Source organism: Labeo rohita, chromosome 25 (genome assembly GCF_022985175.1).
Source record: "Labeo rohita strain BAU-BD-2019 chromosome 25, IGBB_LRoh.1.0, whole genome shotgun sequence".
Taxonomy (NCBI): domain Eukaryota; kingdom Metazoa; phylum Chordata; class Actinopteri; order Cypriniformes; family Cyprinidae; genus Labeo; species Labeo rohita.
This window is the reverse complement of record NC_066893.1, coordinates 23630769-23640768: the sequence shown is the minus strand read 5'-3', so window position 1 is coordinate 23640768 and position 10000 is coordinate 23630769. Positions and strand designations below refer to the sequence as shown.

Below are 10000 nucleotides of genomic sequence, written 5' to 3'. Positions count from 1 at the left end.
TTTGTGTGCAGTTCAGTCTTTAGTTCACATTTGCTAGTTATAAAAAACATTTTTTTAATTGTAATGATGGCTTCATTTAGATCTGTTCCAGGCAGAATTATAAATAGTTAATTAAGGAATGTAATTCATTTTGGACAAGATTTAAGATATATATAATATTAAAATAATTAATGTCATTTCAAGTTACATATTTTATCATATAATTCTATAATAAAAAATAAAAATAATACTATTTTTTATATATATATATATATATATACACACACACACACTACATTATATTTAAAAATATATATTAATTTTATTAATAAATATTTATTTATTTATTATTATTAGTGTTGTTGATGTGTATATATAGCTATAATATAGAATATGATATAGAAAAATAGTAATATCTATCTAGTAAAATGTATTTTAAATAATTTGTCATTTTAAATTACATAGTTTACTATATAGTTATATAATATATAAAAATATATTAATATAATTAAATAATATATTAAATCATAATAAAATACTATTATTTATTACTAAAATGTTTTATGGTATTATGTTATATATTAAAAACGTATATATGTATGTGTGTGTGTTTATGTTTATATGTAAAATAAACTATGTATTTTTTTTTGTAATAATTTTAAATTGCATATTTTAATATCATAATTATATAAATTAGTATATTAAATCATAATAAAATGCCATTATACATTTTTTATACATATTACTATATTGCGTTTTTTTTTTTTTTTCAAATAATTTTTATTTTAAGTTACATATTTTAATAACATATAATTATAATTCAGTATATATAATTCATTATTATTACTAAAATGTTTTATATATATTATATTTTTAAAAAAAAATATATATATATATAAATATATATACATATATACACACACACATATATATATATATATATATATATATATATATATATATATATATATATATATATATATATATATATATATATATATATATATATATAGGGGGAAAAAATGTAGTCACAAAAATGTGAAATGCTGTCATTCATTATAATTTTTGTAATTTTACTTGATTTAATATAATTGTTGTCAACATGGACCTGATACTTGACCTGTTTTAGATAACAATAATCAATTTCCTCCTCATGTCTCCAGCACTGGTAAAAGGTGCCGGTCGCTCCGCTCAGTTCCATCAGCTGCAGCTCTACAGACACGAGATGCAGCACTTCGTGAAGGTGATCCAGGGCTACATCGCTAACCAGATCCTTCAGGTGTCGTGGAGCGAGTTCACACACAAACTGAGCAGCGCCAACGACCTGGACGCCATTCACCGTACGCACGCCGAATACCTCAACAGAGCCATCTTTAGGTGAGCACCCGTCACAAATTCAGTGATATTTCAGTCATATTTTATGTATCTGAAGCAGGATATGGAAATGTGATGGTCTGTTCTTTCCACTCTCAGAGGTTTACTGACAGAGAAAGCTGCCCCCGTCATGAACATCATCCACAGCATCTTCAGTCTGATCCTGAAGTTCCGCGGGCAGCTGATCGCGCAGCCGTGGGAGCTTCAGCAGGGGGAGCCGGTGCATCCCAGTTTCATCGCCATGCAGCAGTCCTACAACACCTTCAAGTACTACTCCCGCTTCCTGTTCAAAGGTGAGCTACTCCGACAGGTGTAACGCTGAAAGACCAGAGTTCTGTGACGGAAGCGATAAGATTAGAGCGCCACACCTGCCCGTCCAGATACAGACGACAACCACCTGAAATCAATCAATCAATCAATCAAATTTTATTTATATAGCACCTTACAACAACCAAAAAGGTGCCCAGGGCGCTTTCCAGGAGAAAAACAAGACTCACAGTAGACAACAATAAATAAAAACACAATCAGTTGTATACCTCAATATTTCTTTTTTGGTTTTGGTTTTTACCAAGTAGATTTAAAATAAAAATCTAGCTGTATAGAAAATATAAAGAAATCGTGATATCATTAATTTTGGACAAAATTTAAGGTGTCATTAGACACTTTTTTTTAATTTAATTTTATTTTTTTTATATTTCAAAACATTTTCATAACTTAAAAAGAGATAGATAATATTGAGCATAATGTAGGAACAAAAATATTAATTTCATAATTGTATAATATATAATTAGTTTATATATATATATATATATATATATATATATATATATATATATATATACCTTTCTATTTTAAATAGAATTTTTTAAATATATATAGAAAATATTTTTTAACTTAAGAGATAAATAGATATTATTGAGCTTATGCTTAGGAAAAAATGATATTTTATAATTGTATTATATATAAGTAGTATATTAAACCATAATACAATTTTTTTTTTTTTTACATTTTCGTAAAATCAAAAAAATAGTGTTTTAGATTTACTCATGGTTCTTTTAATTTTTTTCTTTTATTTTCTATTTTCAAATAGAAACTGTAACCACTAATTAGCATTTTTAATTTTGTTTATTATATGCATTTATAATATTTATTACTATAATTTATTTATTTATTTATTATTATGTCTTTATTAGAATTTCCAATAATCTCCAATAATACGCTGAAAATAAACGTCAACTGTATTCTTTTGCTTGAAACCACTGGCATACTGTGAAAAACATCACTGATTTATTTATCACGTTTAGCCCATCCATACTAAAGAACACTCAATTAATTCAGACATCTATTAAAAATCTATCTATTGCCATCTTCTTTTTTTTTTTTTGGTAGAGAATTTCAAAAACGATCTCTTTATTATTGCTGTCATATGCACAGTTTGCAAGACAAGTAGCTGCAGTAAAACCATCCAGATGGTGCAATCTTTGGAAACCCTGGCTAAATAAATATTGTACTGCTGCCAACAAAAGTCTTCACAAATATAGCTTGTTCTTGAGCAGAGATTCACGCAAGCCAAATGTTCCAGCAGGACATTCAGACGGCTCTAAAGGGTTCATATCCTACACTTTTGTAGTATTTTATCTTTCCTTTTATAGCTCCATTCCATAACAATTACATTAAGTGTACTTTGTTTTGCTAAATAGTGAGCGAGTATGTAAATTTTATCAGTCATATTTTAAAAGTAGTTAAAATGAGTGGGGCTGTTTTACAATTTCAGAATGATACACAAAAAAAAAAAGCATGCAAAATCATGTTTTTGTTTATGTGAGTTTAATGACTGTATATGTTTGTGTTTTCCACAGTGGTGACCAAATTGGTGGACAAAGGCTATCAGCCCCATCTGGAGGACTTCCTGTTGCGGATCAACCTCAATAACTACTACAAAGACTCTTGATTGTCGTGTGTGTGAATGTGAGCCCTCCGGACCTGCTTCAGTATTGGTGTTAGTATGTATATAACCAAATCCAACAACCACAGTCACCTGTAAATGTTTTTGACTGACAAACACAAATCCATCTTGCTCAGTATTGATCCTGTTCAGCATTTCCTGTTATGTGTGCCACAGAGGCTAAACTATGTGATGTGTAAAATAAACTATTTAATTTTCACATTTTATTGTCATAACTCGTAAAGGAAGGTAGAAATGGTCACAAAGCTTTATTAAAGTTTTACATTCTGAACAGATGTTACATGAGCAGAACCCATAAGACCAATAACTGCTGCGCATCCATTCAAGTTCATGAATGTTTTTATTTGTCGTCATGCTAAAGCTCATCGCAGGTTAAACTTCAGATGGTTACTGAGGCGTATTAGAGTTTGAGAAACACTTCAGGATCAGCTTGAGTCGCTCCAGCACAATAAATGTAAACAGTTCAACATCGTTCACTAGCAAACCGCTTTCAGGTGCTTGATTTCAACACGTACAATTCATAAATGATACAGATAAATGAGTGCGTAATAAAGCGCTGCGGATGTGCCGATCCATCTGCTCAGACTGAACGACACTGATCGGACAGGAAATACTGAGAAAAAAAAAGCCCTTCAGCACACAAAAAAAGATTTAATTTTGTTACCAGACTCACCCTGAGAGTATTAATTTTTCCACAGAATGAGTTAAAATATACAGGATGTGTCCGATTTCCTTTTTCAGTTCATCTGTTCACTGTATTTATTAGGGTTATCAAATGTAAACAGACAACAGAAAGTAAACTCATACTACTGGTTTTAAATTAGTGTTTTAAAAGTGTAAACTGCATGTTTAAAAAAAAATTTAAACCAAAAATAGAGAAAATATTTGCCTTCTGCTGAATCCCAATTTGCACACTTAAGGAACAAGTCGAAAAATTGCACCTTTTTAATCATAATATTTGCTTGCAAGCATTTGCATTTAACTGAAGTTCATTAAAGGAACAGTTCACACAAAAATGAACATTTGTTGAAAATGTATTCACCCTCAGGCCATCCAAGATGTAGATGTGTTTGTTTCTTCATCAGAACAGCTTTGCTCACCAGTGGATCCTCTGCAGTGAATGGGTGCCGTCAGAATGAGAGTCCAAACAGCTGATAAAAACATCACCGTAATCCACAAGAAATCCAGTCCATCAAGTAGCATCTCGTGAAGCAAAAACTTTCATGTTGATAAGAAACAAATTCATCATTAAGATGTTTTGGCTTTAAACCTCCTTTAATCAAAAAATGAGCTTATAATAACACTTCCAGCGACGTTTTTATCAGCTGTTTGGACTCTCATTCTGACGGCACCCATTCACTACAGTGGATCCACGGGTGAGTGTGACTTTCCAGCAATGTTTTTATCAGCTGTTTGGACTCTCCTTCTGATGGTGCCCATTCACCACAGTGGATCCACTGATGAGCGACTATGACGCTACTATGCGCGACTATGACTGTTTTTATCAGCTGTTTGGACTCCCGTTCTGACGGCACCCATTCACTACAGTGGATCTGCTGGTGAGCGAGTACAACACTTCCAGCTGCATTTTTATCAGCTGTTTGGACTTTCATTCTGATGGCACCCATTCACCACAGTGAATCCACTTCTCAGGGCGTGTGACACTTCCAGCCTTTTTTTTAAATTAGCTGTTTAGACTCTTATTCTAATGGTGCCCATTCACCACAGTGGATCCACTTGTGAGCGAGTGATATTTCTTTAATTCTGAAGAAACAAACTCTACGTCTTGGATAGTCTGAGGGTGAGTACATTTTTAGCAATTTTTCATTATTATTTTTTTTTTTGAACTACTTGTTAACATTTGTTTATGCGTTTCAAAATTTTACCAAGAACAACACAAACATCTCTTTCAAAGCAGTATTAGCATGCATGAATTCATATTTTAAATCGCTGCTAATCTTGAATACTAAATAGTTGCTATATGCAAATTGGGATTCACACGTTTTGCAAACTTAATTAAAAACAGCATCACAATTAAAATGTAATGGAATGTAAATGATTATGAAAATCAGAATGTGTCAGATGCAACAGGAAGAAAGAAAGTGCATATAAAGGTTCAGGTTTAATGGTTGCGTTTGCTTATGTAGTGTGAGAAATCTCAAACTTTGCTGTAATATGAGCAACAGAATGAACTATTATTTTTTTTAAAAATCTGACAATTCTAATGGTAACATGACAATCAAGATGCAAATAGAATCCATAAGATTATTTTCTTAAAGTGACAGTACACCCAAAAATGAAAACTCTGAATGGCTATTTTTCACACAAAGAAACTGAAATAGTTTTACACTGTTGAACTCCAAAACGTACCATTAGTGTATAATAAAACTGGTTTATAGTACTCATGCACTACAGTCAAATGAAAATTTTCATTTTTGGGTGAATTATTCCTTTAGCTTGTAAACTCATGTCTGATGTACTTCTACTGAAACCTTGAACATCTAAAAACAGGTAAGTGCTAAACGAATCACCTGTTGTGTTTCCTTCATTAGTCTGTCTGGAGTTGTGAGAGGAGGACAGGAGAACAGCAGCAGGAAATGGGAGTGTGTTATGTGTGTGTTGTGTTCAGATCAGGCCTCTGATTCCTGCTCGTCTGCTCCGACCGCTTCCGCTGCGTCTCCCATCTCATTCTCTAGGAGCAAAAACTTGCCATCATTCGTTAGGGGCATCGACTTTATCAACTGCGCCAGAGCCTCAGGGTCCTGATGAACAGATGGAAAACAGCTGAGGTTAAAGTCAAGAAAAAACAAAAACTGGCCCAACTTAAAAATGTTTGCATAACCTATGAACAAAATGTAGTACATCCACATCAGAAATGACTGTGCAAGTGCAAGTTTAAAAAAAATAACAAATCAATAATATTCTAACCGTATTCTTCAATTAATATATTTATATAACATTACAGTAATATATTCGTAATTTAATAAAACATTTAATACAATAAATAAAAAAGTTGTATTTTATATATTACTATTAAGTATACATATTAATACATTTAATATAATATTGGATTAATATGCAACTTTTAGTTTATTATTTATATTTAACATCAAGTTAAATTAATCCAATATTATACTAAATGTATTAATAAAACAGCAAGTATAAATATTGGCAAATCTAAATCATATATACACACATGTGTATAATGCATATAATGTAATAATGCATCTAATGCACATACATATATATATATATATATATATATATATGTACATTAGATGCATTATTACATTATATGCATTATACACATATGTGTGTGTGTGTGTATATATATGTATATATACATATGTATATTAGATGCCTTATTCAAATTTCAGTCAATATTTATACCTGCTGTTAAATTAAAAAATAAAATTATATTTTTTTTTTATATATATATATATATATATAATAACATATGTGTGTGTATGTGTATATAAATATACACATACACACACACATATATATGTATATGTATATATATTAGATGCATATATATACATATATATATACATATATATGTGTGCGTGTGTGTATGTATGCATGCATGTATATATGTATATATACAGCTGATTATATCTGTAGACATCAGGTGTTGCGGTTTTACCTTCTTTGCTTCCGAGATCTCCTTCCCCAGGTTTATCGTATAACAAATCTGTGGAGAAACAGCAGTCAAAGTCCTGCATTAATCTGATTTTGAATGTGAGACGTGAGCATTATGGTGTTTGGTTTCAGACTGACCTTCTCTCCTTCAGTGTTGCTCTCAAACACAAATACGCTGAAGGAGGGCTGATCCTCGCCTCCGTCACTCCAATCGCTCCCCTGCAGAACAAACCCCATCAGCCTGCTGTTCTCCTGATGAGCGGCAAACTGAGTCACGTCCTTCAGCTGGAACTGACAAACACACACACACACAAGATGTTTCTGTTGTCAAACAGAGATGCCATCGCTGATGTTTGGCTCCAGTGAGCGCAGTGTCATAAATAAACCAACACTTACACTGATTTTGGTGACTTGTGTCTGTGGGTCAATCAATCTGTTGACAGACACAAAAAGCATTTTTTAACATCCTGTGCAAACATAAATATGTGAGACAGGGTCTACTTCAGATGTGAGAGAGCAGACTCACCTGATGCAGCTACTGGTGACCATCAGGTGGGATTCGGTGGTTTTGAAGATGTTGTGAATTGCACGAGCTGCGAGCACCTGCCTCATGGCTTCATAGATCACTTCCTGTGTGTGACCAGCTCGTACGGCCATCGAACCCAAGAACCGCACCGCAAACACCTGCTGCAGGAGCGAATCTGGGATATTTGACAAATAAAAAAAAAAAAAGAGAAATTATATTAGGTTCCTAAAACAGACTATTTTTTTGTAAAATATAATTTTACAAAAAGATAGGCTGTTTTAGGAACATAATGTGCCATTAATAATCACCTCACACCACATTCTCATTATCATATCATGATGTTTTCAATTAAGAAATTCAAATTCATCTTATATATATATATATATATATTCTTAAAACAATATATTTAATGTAATATATTAAGTACTTAATAAAAGTAATTTATTGAAAAGTGTGTGTATATATACAAAATTCTTGATAAACATGGATATTAATACATATATATATATATATATATATATATATATATATATAGTAATAAGTGTATTAATATATAATAATATATATTAATATATATATAATAATAATAAAGTGTATTATATATATATATACACACACACACACACACTTTTTATTACTTTATTACATTATTGCTTATAAGCTATTTACACAAAAAAAAAAAAACTAATACATTTACTACAAAAAATATATACATGCATATATACATAGAGTTTTTAATTACTGTTTTTAGTTTTTCTATAATTCTTGAATATGGCAATTTTTAATACATATATACGTGTGTGTAAAAAAACAGCATATTTAAATTATTTACATTATTTTTTATATATTGCTAATAAGTTTTTACTAAGTGATCACATAAGTAAATCACAAAAGTATGTATATATATAATATATATTATATATAATTTTGTATATATATAATTTTTTTCCTTATGCTTTAAAATTCAAAAGTCTGATAGAAACCTTGAAATAAGTTAATATAATTAATAAATAAATGTAAGTGATAATTTAAAAATATACATATATACACACACACATACACATATATAATTCATTTAATATTTGAACATTTATAATATCAGATAACTTTAATAATGATAATTAATAAAAAAAATGTATTTTTTTTTCCTTGATAAACATAACCATTAATACAATAATTATGATATATTACACTTATACTTTCACTTTTTAACAGTAATATTAGTTTTTCTTTAAAGTTTTTCTATAATTATTGAACACAATAAATTAATATCATAAAATGTATACACTCATTTTTTTAAAATATTTTTGTAAAATATCTAAAATAACAACTTTCTAATAAAACAATAACTTACTAACTTTCATATCTAATACTTAAAATTAATTGATAATTATTGATATTGATTTTACTATAATTCGGTATTTTCCTGGTACTCTGTTTTCTGTTAGTGTTTTATTTGTTTTTGAGGTAAATGTTGACGTGAAATGGGCCGTCTCACCGTGCGTGTCTGAAGTGCCGTCATCATCCTCCGTCTCGCCAAAGGGGTTTGTGCGTCTGTCACAAAACAAGCAGTTAAAACTCCACTAAATCATACTGAGACAGTAAAACTATAAACACACTGTACAACATGGGCAATAAAATGATAAATCTATATAAACACTTCACAAAAAGGGCAAACTGTTTATTTTAAACAGGTGTTCAGGTGATGTTTGGCCTCTGACCTGGCCCCGGCTCGGTTCTGGTCCAGAAACTCAGACACGGGCAGCACAATGTCAAACTGGATTGGTGTTCCTGGGACGATCAGATCTTCAGGCTCAAGGGTTGTAGGGGGTTTCTGAGGCTCTCTAGAGGTCACAGCACCTGGTTTTGCTCTATTTATGAGGAAAAACAGGATTTTTTAAACCAAATAATTTATAAAGAGCTAGAAATGCATGAGTGTTTAGTCATTGTGAGATATTAGTACCGGTCGGGGTTAGGAGAACCCTCTGCTCGCTTCTCAAAGCTGGTGATGGGCGTCACAGCCTGGAGTGCCGTCTGATGCAACCGGATCGCCACAGCCTGGAAACAACACATACATTTCAACTGACAAATACACAGATTCACTCACTGCTCACATTACCTGATATACATATTTATTTATTTATTTATTTAGTTTATTTTAACTTAAAAAGTATAAAGGGTAAAAGCAAATATTTAAAAAAGCTAAATATACATAAATCGTATACAAATTTTTATATATATATATATATATATATATGTATGTATGTATGTGAAATAAATTGTATGAATAACTTGGTGTTTAATTCAGACTCTTGAAATTTACTGTTTTTTTATTGAATTTATTTTGTTCATAGCTTGAACTTAACCTAAGTTATGGCTATCTTAAGTTGGCTGATAGCGATGATTTTCAGGAATGGAATTTTGAGAAAAACTGCTTTAAAGTGAGACGGCTTTCACTTTCACTTTACGGGTTTAACGAGAGCTGTCTGTCAAGTTAGGAGCGCTATAACTGC

At 30.9% G+C, this 10000-nt stretch overlaps 2 protein-coding genes across 4 annotated transcripts in view; one reads left to right on the top strand and one right to left on the bottom strand.

Moving 5' to 3' along the window:
• tubgcp6 (tubulin, gamma complex associated protein 6) overlaps positions 1-3518 on the top strand; it is a 28451-nt gene extending 24933 nt beyond the window's left edge. For all 3 annotated transcript variants that reach the window (XM_051099099.1, XM_051099098.1, XM_051099097.1), the window contains 3 exons: positions 1143-1356; positions 1453-1646; positions 3213-3518. In XM_051099099.1, coding sequence (XP_050955056.1) covers positions 1143-1356; positions 1453-1646; positions 3213-3304 — 500 coding nt within the window. In that variant the 3' untranslated portion in view covers positions 3305-3518. The remainder of the gene's footprint in view (positions 1-1142; positions 1357-1452; positions 1647-3212) is intronic.
• Positions 3519-3550: 32 nt separating this feature from the next.
• Positions 3551-10000, bottom strand: part of appl2 (adaptor protein, phosphotyrosine interaction, PH domain and leucine zipper containing 2) — an 18324-nt gene continuing 11874 nt past the window's right edge. Inside the window, exons 14-21 of the mRNA XM_051099125.1 lie at positions 9451-9545; positions 9209-9358; positions 8986-9041; positions 7488-7662; positions 7358-7394; positions 7100-7252; positions 6966-7013; positions 3551-6081 (exon numbers count right to left, since the gene is read on the bottom strand). Coding sequence (XP_050955082.1) covers positions 5950-6081; positions 6966-7013; positions 7100-7252; positions 7358-7394; positions 7488-7662; positions 8986-9041; positions 9209-9358; positions 9451-9545 — 846 coding nt within the window. The 3' untranslated portion in view covers positions 3551-5949. The remainder of the gene's footprint in view (positions 6082-6965; positions 7014-7099; positions 7253-7357; positions 7395-7487; positions 7663-8985; positions 9042-9208; positions 9359-9450; positions 9546-10000) is intronic.